This window comes from Anser cygnoides, chromosome 6, assembly GCF_040182565.1.
Source record: "Anser cygnoides isolate HZ-2024a breed goose chromosome 6, Taihu_goose_T2T_genome, whole genome shotgun sequence".
NCBI lineage: Eukaryota > Metazoa > Chordata > Aves > Anseriformes > Anatidae > Anser > Anser cygnoides.
This window is the reverse complement of record NC_089878.1, coordinates 36839759-36851967: the sequence shown is the minus strand read 5'-3', so window position 1 is coordinate 36851967 and position 12209 is coordinate 36839759. Positions and strand designations below refer to the sequence as shown.

At 33.4% G+C, this 12209-nt stretch overlaps 1 protein-coding gene across 11 annotated transcripts in view; it reads left to right on the top strand.

The window, feature by feature from the left end:
* Positions 1-12209, top strand: part of LRP1B (LDL receptor related protein 1B) — a 681046-nt gene that overhangs the window by 499996 nt on the left and 168841 nt on the right. For all 11 annotated transcript variants that reach the window (XR_010832147.1, XR_007162924.2, XM_048062804.2 and 8 more), the window contains 3 exons: positions 7875-8015; positions 10958-11083; positions 11976-12107. Coding sequence is in view for 9 of the 11 variants with exons in the window: in XM_048062804.2 (XP_047918761.2) it covers positions 7875-8015; positions 10958-11083; positions 11976-12107 (399 nt within the window). In the remaining 2 variants the exon portion in view is untranslated. The remainder of the gene's footprint in view (positions 1-7874; positions 8016-10957; positions 11084-11975; positions 12108-12209) is intronic.

Below are 12209 nucleotides of genomic sequence, written 5' to 3'. Positions count from 1 at the left end.
ATGCAACCAAATTGGAGATATATATTAGCTTCTCCAAAAAGGAATGCAGATATTAGAACAATGTCTTTTCAACACAAACTGTATATAATACAGCCATCAAGGTGTACTACCAAACAAACAAACCGACAATAACAATTACAGTATTTCATTTTGACAGAACATATTGGTTCATATTACTAAAATATATTTATGCTGACATTTACTTCATGTCATATGGTTAGTTGATATATTGGTTGTTTGATTTTTTTTTTCTCTTTTATTTTTTTCTTTTTCACTACATAAAGTTTTGAAAAAAACACTACAATCCATTTCTAGTAACTCAAATGGTAGAAGCTGTGACTTTGCTGAACGTAGTTGTGAAATCAAAGGGGCTGCTTAGATCAGGAAACTTCAAATACATACACCTTAATTTTCCAAGTCATCAGTCTTCTAATTGCTGTAACACCATTCATTACATTAGCATTAATATATGAAATATATCTAGGCAATTTGCCCAGTTCTGAGTACAGTACATAGTTGTCTTCCATAAATACTCAAACTATCATTAATGAAAACTAATGGTCCATCAAAATTTGCATTTAGAGTACTGCTTGAAATCTCCAAAGGACTGTCCACAATGCTAGTGTAGCAGTTTTTGGCATTTGAAATTGCTGTTTCCCAATATGTTGCTGTACTTAATACTAATTACCCAACAAAATGGATAAATACAACAATTCTAATATATATGATAACACAGTTTCAGCAACAAGATTGTAATTAGTGATCGAGCAACATTCTTGTTAGCATAATCAAACAAATCATTTAACTTGAGTTTGATATTTAAAGATTTCAAATAGAGTTGCTATTTCTTCTTTGCTATTTTCTGGAAGAAAATTGTTTTTATGCTAGTCAAGTGGTTTTGTAAAATAATCGATTATATTTAAAAAATAGAAACAGATTAATTCAGCCTAATGAGTAACCTTTTGTGTGTGTGTGTGTGTGTGTGTGTGTGTTGTGGTGGGTATCACACATCCAGTGGTTTCTGAACAACTAAAACCTGTATTTTTTAGCTCTAAGGCTGTAATATTGGTCGTTGGAGGATGGTTCAACCAGATGATCTTCAAGGTCTTTTCTAACCTTTATAATTCTATGATTTACAGCTGAACAGCTAACACCAGTTAATGCTTCTTGGTTGGTATTTTTAAGAGATTTGAACTTGAGAGGCTTGTAGTTCAAAATTTGATTATTATTATATCTTAAATGTCCAGATTTGCATGAGTTTCATCCCCTTAAATTTTCAGATTGCCTTTCTCCTTTAATTCCCCATATTGTATCCATATCTCTTTCAAAAACTTGTAGTGCACCACGTAAAACCTCTGTGCTAAATAAAAATAAATACTAGCTCAGTAAGATCTTGCAAGTTATATTTCTAAGTAGTATTTATCCAGGTGTCATGTTAACAAAGATGGAAGGGCAAGATAAAAAGAATCATTATGAAGTGTATTTTGGCTATTCTCTTGTGATCTTTTTTGATTTGCCCTTTTTAATAATATAGACATCATAAGAAACTACTTAAGCACTGCATTTGCAGTCCAGTACTCTAAGGGCTAGTAATGAATTTATATTGTGCTGATTCATCCTCTATTTCTTGTGTCTGTTGTGAAGGGAGGAAAAAAAAGCTGTATGATCTTGCATGTCTGACATCACTGATGGAAATTGTCTGGATGCTATTCCCTCGAGCAGCAATTGCCTCATCTAGTAATGCAGTAAGCTAAAGAGGCACATGACTGAACATCCAGTTGGTGATGCAGAAATGGTTTGGCTCTATGCTAATACCTAAAGGGAGAAAGGAAACTATGTGTTAAGGATAATTACTGCTGATTGAACCTCCTGATTAAGCACATGTCATGCTTTCATCTCATGGTAAAAGAATATGCAAAGTTGGTTATTTGGGGATTATGCCTATTTGCTCTCCAGAGATAGTCATCAGATTGCTGTTTTGGTAGGCTGTCAAACCATAGCCAAGCATGAGTTTCACATAAAAATACTAAAGAAATGCCTAAGAATTTGGTCACCTCTTTGTAGTAAATGCTACAAGACATCAAAATTGTATACATTTTGCTCTCTTTCTGTACTCCAGCCTTATAGCTAATTTTATGGGGGGGGTTGGGTACATAAAACTGTAGGTTCTGATTATATACCACACACAGTATGACAGTCAATGCCAAAATTATTTAATTGGCTATTCTGAATAATGCTCAAATACAGATTTTGAATACTGAAATAACTTAGAATCATAGAATGGTATGAGTTGAAAGGGACCTTAAAGATCATCTAATTCCAAGCCCTTGCCCTGGGGAGGGACACCTTCCGCTAGACCAGGTTGCTCAAAGCCCCGTCCAACCAAGCTCAAAGCTCCATTCAACATATGTAAAATTATTTCATGGAAAAAGCTGAACTAAGTTTATAGGATAGATAATCCATTATTGTGGGTCATAATCTCATGTAACAAACAAACAAACAAACAGAACCCCTCCTATTTTCATGTGGACTATATCACTCAGTTACCACTATATTCTTACCTCACATCTAAGTCTTTGTTGTTGTTATAATTCACGCCATCAAAATTGAACACAGTAATTTCTTGTTCAAAAGATTTTTATAAGCTACTATTAATTTAACAGAAAGATAGCACAAGACGATCTTTTCAGTCAGCAAATTCTAGCACCTTTGGATGTGTAGGATGATAGATTTCCTTTAAAATTGATGTAGAAATAAAATGAACATAGAGTATGCCAAGTTGGAAGGGACCCACAAGGATCACTGAGTCCAGTTCCTGGCTCCACACAGGACCACCCCAAAATCAGACTCTATGTCTGAGAGCATTGTCCAGATGCTTCTTGAACTCCAGCAGCTCGGTGCCACAACCACAGCCCTGGGAAGCCTGTTCCAGTGCCCAACCATCCTCTCAGTTTCACTGGAGATTTCCATTTGTGTCTCCAAATCTTCATATTCAGAATATTTCAATTCTGTAGACTGTTCTGTCATCACATGCCTGTGCAAACCACTCAGTAAATGCTTTTCTTCCTTTATATTTTCAATGTTTATATTATTTTGTGGAAGTACAGTTACTGCAATGGATAATAATTTTTTCAGGTCTGCAACTTTTGTCATGAAACACTCAGCTATCTGGCTCTCTATATTAATTGTCTTAAATATTAAAACTGCATCATAGGCAACAATTCATTTAATTGATAGGAAAATGAACTAGAAATTAAGTTAACACACAGTATTTGTGGGAAATGCAGTGTTCCCAAAGATTAAAAGTTTTTTTATATAGCGTTTTCCTTCTAGTTCATCTGCAGTAATAACTTTGTCTTTCTGAAATGAAAATACTGATGATGTTAAACTTGCAATTATATGGACTTGCTCCATTTAATTATTTCATTTAAGATCTTTAAAAGATACATAACTATTTGGAGAAAAAAGGAAATGTTCATGCTTTTTTCTTCACGTAGAACATTGCTGCAAGATAGTATTTCACAGTCATTAATATTTTAAGTGTCATGAGTGAAATGTTAACTCACTGCAAAGCCGTATATTTTATTAACCTAAACATGCCCATATACTGCCATTTACATTGTACCAGTTTGAAAATACACATACAAAACTGAAGATAATTTTGAAGAAATTCAAATTTCTGCTATAATTTATTTTACTTTCTCTGTTGTTTTACCTTTCTTAGTTAAATTTAATATTTTCATGAGACCCATAATTTGTTGCCCTCAAGCCTGTTGGTCAAGTCTAAATCTGAGGTAAGATGCTATTAAAATGGTAACTTTTCCAAAAGGCTGAGAGTAGAAGAGAGTTGCTTGCACTTGCTTTTATGACACTTTTTTAACTGCGAGAATATAACAGAGATAGGTGAATGAAACCTTGTTTCTTTACTAAAGCTTCCTAGAAATGTAGTACCAGAACTACATTTTATATGATGGATTAAATTTTACTAACAAAATAACTTAAATTTCTTTATTAATGCAAATATAGGAAATTATCTGTGGCTGAGGATTGGGGCAGAAGTATAACTTCAAATTTATAGCATAAAAATCTGTATCTTTCTGAAGTGATAAACTACAGAGTGTTAGTCAGTCACTAAGGTGGCTGACTTGACTAAGTCAAGAGAAACAACCTGCAATGAGTTGGAAGGAGATCATCTTACTGCTTAAGTGCTGTCGAGGGAGTAAGCACCTACTCAGGTAGGGTGTTGTGGCATTTGAGGGAAAATGAGAAACAGGTATTGTGAAATACATTACAAACTGTGGAACGTACATGTCAGCCTCATACTTGGAGGCCATCACATCAAAAATCTGTGTATATTCTAGAGGCATTGAGGACTAATGTGTTCAGGACGTGAAACAAGATTGGCTATGGTTTCCATACCAGTGTTTGGCCATTTGTTCATTGGAGTTTGAGTTTGAAAAAACTGCTTAAAATTATATTGTGATGCATTGGAAGGTAGAGTCTGCTTTTCAGTTTTTCAATGATTTTTTAGATATTGATTATGATTTGTTTTTAATTAAAAATTAAAAGCATTAAGGGCAAGCTTGTTCACTTGTAAAAATTTATTCTACAGGGCAAAATCAGTAGAATTTCCATTAGCTAGGCATTTTAATTTAGGATTTTCTCTACGAGTACCCTCAAAAGAACAGCTTTTGCAGCAGAAGAGAAACTGGCGAAGACTGGCTTCCTGTCTTCTGCATCTTAGAAACACAGTAACTTTGGTTTTTCTCTCTATTTTTATCCCAGTAATGCCTCCAGTGGAAAACTCCATATCTTCCTTTATTCTAAGAGCTCAGATCAGTTTCTCTCCTCATCTTCTGCTCCATTCTATTGCAAGGACCTTCCTCCATTCTCAATTCCAAATTTTGCTATCACAATACCCTGTTTTCCTCTCATATTTTTAAGTGTCCACACTTTTTTTCTCTCCACTCCATTCTCCGTCTTCTCTGTGTCAAAACAAAGCACATGCTGTTGCCTCTCTGGAGCTACTCATAAAGTGATAAGCTGACCAGTATACGTGTGCCAGCAAATGGAAGGGATTCGACCATTCAATCATTCAGCTATTTTGCAGTATACTGGGGCTCAGGCAGACAAGAGTTTGTACTGGGCAGCTTGTGAGCTTGTCAAGAAAGTATGACATATACATGTTTTTAGTTGTCCTTCATAAGGAAATCTGTGTTTTGGTAAAGATTGTGTTATCTTTGCATTGATTTTTTCCAAGTTTTTAAATAGTAATTAGCAACTAGCAGAAATAACTTACATCTTTATTGTGAAAAATGATATACGGGATGTTGATGTTCCTGTTGCACCTAGAAACAGCTAGCAGGGCTTTGCATTGGATTTGTTTGGCTGACTAGAAATATCAGGAAATTCTTCACTGCAATAATGTTTTTATGCAATGTCTGAAGGATGACATTAAGAGTTAGCATTGGCTAAGTGTTTTCTGTATGTTTGGTATGCTCTGTGTTTCAGTCTCTACCAGACAGGAAAGGACTGTTTTGCTTTGCTTCCAGCAACCATTGAGATTGATGAATAGATGGGAACAAGCTGGCTGAAATTAATTGTGATAAAAATGAAAAGATTATGTTATAAGGGAAACAACTGAAGGACTTGGCATTAGTTAGGTAAGGAGCTCTTCACTGTGAACATTGTGTTGGAAAGAATTAGCTGAGTTCTCATTTTGGAAGTAAGTTTACGTTAGCTAGTGTTTAGTCTTAAAATTAGTAAGCATTATTATTATTTTTATTATTATTTGATCTGACAGAAGCTTGCTTGCCTTTCAGTAATACACTTTTGTAATTTCAGTGCATTCTTCACTTTGCTCTAGACTGAACTATTCTGAACTATTGCCATGTACATCGTGGAAGATTATTTATGTAGAAGATATTAGTTTGCATTAAACAAATCATCTCACATTCAATGTGTAATGCTAATGCCTGTGTGTGCGAAATTTAAACGCTTTTTATTTCCTCTCTTGGCACATGGCAAGTCACAAAAGCATGTCATGGTTGATTTCAATACCATGATTCTGAAGTTTTGATAGTCTCAGATGTGGAGCAAGGGTGAGCAGTCCTTGAGTATCCCTAGTTTACAACACTTTACTAGTCCCTGCCAGTATACTATCCCAGAAGCTGTGCCGTACTACAGAGCCATTGTCATCCCAGTGTTTTCTTTGAAACATGGGCAGGAAGTAGCTGTTGTGGAAAGTTTTTCTAAGACCTTGATGTCATCCTTCAGAGCTATAATAAAGCTAATAACTGAGGCTTTTTATATGCATAAAAATATAAAGAAATAGCGAGAAGACTTACTTAAGGGCCTTTCCGGAGTTCTGATTTCCTCTTGTTTCAGCCTTTTCTGTCTTCCAAGCCTTAGCAATAGGGAATAAAAGTGTTTTACAAGAGCTGCTGGGAAGGTTTTCAAGTGTATATTTCATATTCTTTTCTTCTGTTTGCATTATTTGCTCTTGATGTGTTTCTTGATAAGTCATCTTTGTTTTGTTTTGTTTCTTTTGGCTTTGTGCTTGTTGTGACCTCTATTGTAGCCCACTTGTATAACTGCATGAAACATGAAGTATTCAAAACTTGGTGGGAATATTGCCCCAGTAAAGGTTTGAGGTAACATAGTGAAGTTTACATTGACCTTAATCATCAACACTAGGGCATTTTGTTAGCTTTTGTTAGATTAATATAATGCTAACAAGCTCTTTAACTGCAGAGGTACTTGCATTAATTCCAGCAGGTGAAGAGTCAGTCTCAAAGTTGTATGACAAAAAATGGCATTGATGAATGTTGTATTTTTCTGAACAAAACTAAACAATATCTAATGTTGATATTTAAATGATATTTCACAAATAAAATTTTCCTGAAGTGAAGTAAGTGAAATGGAGACAATATACATCTCATGTATACATTTCAGTTTCCTGAAATTTCTTTCAAATAGCTTTTCTTCCTACACTGTTGTTTTAATTGTTATGAAGCACATTATTTGTGCATCAATATAACATTTGTATCATAATTTATTTTTAATGAAAATTCACATTCCACAATAACTGATGTAGCTACAGGAAAATGTTCAAATGTAGTGTTTCTATCATCATTTCACGTAAAATCCTGTCTAAATTTAAATGAAATATTTGTGACTCAAGTCACTTTAAATCCCACCCTTGAAAAATATGCTGCATATACTGCAATTGTGCATCCTGTGAGAATTTTCTGTCATTAATTTTTGACAAGTATTCTGTATATGTGGATTGATTAGGATGATTTGAATTTTTATGCTAGTATGTCCATAGTATGTCATTTTTTTCTGTTATTTTAATATCTCATGTAACTTATGATTAAAAATGTTTATTATTAATGTAAGTTGGTGTTTTCAATAATTTCTTAAAGTCGCTAACGAGATTCTTAATGATTTTTATGATAATTGTCATACTTATTAATTTGAACACTCAAGACAGTAAAAACCTAAAACTTGAGTTCCTGTCATCTCTATGTACATAATGAATGGTTATATCAAATTCTGAGAACAAACCCTGTTTAGCAATAGTATTTGATATGTGAATAATGTTTTGTAACTATCAGTTATAAATTGGATATAATTCACAGGTTTTCCACTTCATAATGTGTGAAAATCTTTCACCTAAAGAGAAACAAATTTATAAGTCCTAAAGAGTCCTAAAGTCTTTTTTTTTTTTTTTTTATAAATACATTATTTGTTCTTTGTGCAATTTTGCCTACAATTGATCTAAAAATTAACTTGAAAATCTTCTGCCCCCCCATTAGGTTTCAAACGTAAGTAATTCGATAATGTTCCTCTTAATTTTAAAAATTTTACAGATAAAAAGCTTTGGTGGGCAGACCAGAATTTAGCTCAGATTGGTACATGTAACAAAAGAGATGGAAGAAACCCAGCTGTCCTGCGAAACAAAACTTCAGGTGTTGTGCATATGAAAGTGTATGATAAGGCAGCACAACAAGGTATGTAAAATTTTAAGCACGTTTAACCGGCTCTTAGGCTATGTAGTATCTTTTCTTGCGTTATTTTCCATCCATTCTTCAAACACAGTAACATTCATTTCATTATAATTCAGTGATAAAATATTTTAAAATATTTAACTATTGAATAAATTATTGAATATGAGATAATTGATTTAGCATATCTGCCTGATGTATTTTAATTTATTAGATGTTTTCTACAGTTTATGCTGTAATGAGTGTTGGAGTTCCTTAAAGTCTAAGTTTAAAATTTTTAGTCAGAAAATAAGAGTTGATGTGTAAACATCATCTCAAATTTTTGAAAGTTTAAACAAATGAAGTATTAACAGAGAATTCATTAATATTCTAAATTACCTATTGGATTTAAGACAACTTAATTCATTTAAATTGACAGAAATGACAGCAGCATAAATCAACAATAAAATGAGGGAATATTACTAATACTGCCAAAACTTAGTTGGCAAAGTGGGAATTAAAATAATATGAAAAAGTGTAATTTGGGGTTATGCATACAGTTTTATGAATTTGGAGGTGATTAGAGATGAAAAAATTTGGGAGGTTCTTTAGAAAGAGATTAGCTCTGATTCCAGCTGCTTTCAAAGTGCTGATGTTTGCACTGAAAATGATGACGATGAGATCTACAAATGGTTTCGTTTTGTGGAGAATCTTCAAAAAGAACACAGGATGGAGCTAAACTGTCTAATGTTTGGTGGAAAATAAGTAGTCTAAGCATGGAGCTAAGCTGTCTGATGGACAATAAGTAGTCCAAAGATCTCATTAGCCAGCTTTTAGGTAGGGAGGAACATTTAATATCTGGTTTTATTAACGTACACATGACTTGTGCTTAAGTGCAGTTGGTGTCTTTGATACAAGATACTAGATACAAGGAGTTGTGTTGGACATTTGGTGTCTCCTTATATTTCCAGTATGAGGGATATATCCCACAGAGTGCTCTTCTTACTAACCCAGGATTCTATTTCTTGGCCTGTGTGGGTTACTGAGTGTGCTCAGAAAATAGTGAACAATGGTTGCATTTCACTTGAGAAAAATCTGGCGCTGAGGCTTATCCGTTGTTGGGCACTACAACAAGAAAAAAATCCTAGGTTGACCAAATACATTCGTGTGATCCTAAGACCACTTAACACAGTGGGACTCAAGATCCTTAAAAATAATACTGATTTTGACCTAAAGTACAGGATTAATACAAATATTTTAAGTTTGTAAAATAAGTTACTTAGAAACAAGGGGGTTCTGCTTTTTTTCTATTGCAATGGAAAGTCACACCATGTTTTCTCACTGTACAGTTGCTAGATTTTTCACTCAGAAATTTCTTCCTGGTTGGATGCCACCTTTATACTTGATAAATACACTAGCTGATGTACTAGAATTATCTTTTGATCTACAAAATTTGCTATTTTTATTATTATTAATCTTCTATAACTAATTTTAGAAGTCCTAACATCATCTCACAGAACTCAAGTGTGAAAGAAAGGCTTTTGGGGCTGCTCCACTTCTTACTCTAGAAGATCATATATTACAGCTTTGTGCGTTGACAAAGCCATTAAAGTTTTACCTTTTTTTTTTTTTTTTTTTTTTTTTACATTTTCTCTTCCACTTTGAATGGAAAATGAATGCTACAAAGGGCACAGGTATGAATAAAGTGTTCTTAAAGGTGGCAATAACTTGCTTTTGCATGTATAAGTTAAGTGTGCATCAGCAGTCAGACCCAAATCTTAGATATGCATCATCTGGGTCTTCTACAATCTTTTCTTTGAATGATTAAGATTCAGTCAGGGTGGGTAGTCATTAAAATTACAGCTAGCCATGGAAAAGTTAATCAACAGATTTGCTTCATAGGAATTTCAGCTTTTTCTCTCAAAGATCACACATTCATCACCAGTTTGTCATGCTTAAGATGTCTATCAAAAAGTCTATGAAAATGTGAGATTAGTTTCATTAATCTCAGCCTTCACTTTCAGGGCCCAATGTTATTAATTCAGTTCCATATTGAGCACTTCCCTTGAACACTTGCCATTTTACCAAATCTAGGAAATACCAAATGTGCTTTGGAAGTCTTGCCCTTAGTTTTAAATGTGGGAAAATCACAGAATGGCTAATGTCGCAGGTGTCTTTCATATTCGTATAGTTCAATCATTAGTGCACATTTATGACTTCATATGAAGAAATATCTCAAAGCTAGGAATACAGAAATATATGCAGTAAGTACTGTTTAGATTCAAATGGGTTTGGTAACTTGCAATCAACTAATTCCTTCTATATGTCATAATTGACTTAAGTGTTTCTTCATGATGCTTCAAATTTCTGAGGTGTATTTATTGTACTTTGTACAGTGTTCGTTACACATCTTATTAAAAAGTATGTATTAAAATGAAATGTTCTAAGTAAGAAGTAGGATAATAGAGCTATGAGATCACATTGGAGTGTATGTAAATTTTACTAGACAAGTGGTAGTTCATGAAGATGCAAGGTTAGTATACCATTTGAATTAATAAAATATGATCCATGTTTTGCTAATCATCTAGAATAAGACATGCCTTCTGGACTAAAGTTAGTGAGATTTCAGTGTTGCTACTCATAAACTTAATATGATATTTTCAGTTTTATCATATGTTTTTACTATAAAAAAGACATTGTTCAAAAAAATGTTATTTTTAAAAAATACTGTGAAGGGGGAAAAAAAAAATCTCAGTGCGCAGGTAAAATACTGTGAGTGCAGCATGACAAAATACATGAATAATAGTATAGCCTGAAATATTTTATGCATATTTCCACTACAAAGACTTTACCTGAACAAAATTCGGTTTTGTTAATATTAGTAAATTGATAACAACACTAATTTTTAGTCAGGATTATACTGTTAAAATTTTGTTGCCTCTTGTGTCTTCTCCCCTATTATGCTCTAGGCAGCAATTCTTGTCAGTTAAACAATGGTGGATGTTCCCAGCTCTGTTTACCAACATCAGAAACGACCAGAACCTGTGTTTGTACAGTAGGCTACAACCTTCAAAAAAACCGCATGTCATGCAAAGGTAGAACTGCTTTCAGTATTTATCCGAAATTTTGTGGTTAATATTCTTGAGGTGTTCTACGAGCTAGCTTTTTACAAAGAAAGAATTCTTTAAAAAATTGTGTGAAGAAAAAGGAACTTTTCCTGTATTGCAGTTGGACTTCTTAAAAATTCCAAGTTGCATATCATCATGCTGTGTAATTTCCCTTAAACTTAGAAGTGTTCTATTATATGAACTTTGAGATTAATGCAACAAAGTACTTGTTTTAATTCTATTTGTGGAAAGGTGTGATTCATCTCAAATGTTTCTTCCCACTTAATAGAAATAGATGCTTTTGGAGTGCGACTAACACAAATGTGGACATTTAAAATGCATCACATGCATTGTTCCCTTAAACAATGCATTTCTGTGTTGTCTGTTAACGAAGTGTGCATGATTAAATGAGGTGAGAGGAATCTCATGCCTCAGAAGATAATTTACACAGTCTTGACTCCTGCTTTCTACAAGTTCTGTAAAACTGTCTATTTAATATATAAAGTGCAGTGAAAATATATATGCACTGAAAATAATAATGCATATGATAAAAAATATATGCACTGAAAATATTCTTAAACTTCTCATAATTCAAAATATTTTCTCCTTAGCTTTATTTTTCATTAAAGCTAATTACTTAATCATAAGATGGTGCTTGAAATGTACAATAATTCCCTTCTATTGTAAAACTGTATTTATTATTTAATTATAAATATGCCATAATAATTCATGAATGTGTTTTCAAAGAGCTGGATTTATCATTCTAGAAAATTAGGGAGCAGTATTGGAAAACTATGTCTAGCGCCTATTAATTCCTCCAGTCTTGTTGATTGGGAAAGTCTCCATTTTGTTCTCATTACCTATTTGATTTTCCCCTTAGGTATTGAATCATTTCTTATGTATTCTGTTCATGAAGGGATTAGAGGAATACCTCTTGATCCAAATGATAAAATGGATGCTTTAATGCCTGTATCTGGAACTTCATTTGCTGTGGGCATAGACTTCCATGCAGGTAAATATTTTGCATAGTTTATCATATAAGTGGAAGATATCTTATACCACTCCTATAAATGGGAAAAAAAAAAAAATCGCAACTATATATGGAGGAAGTGGA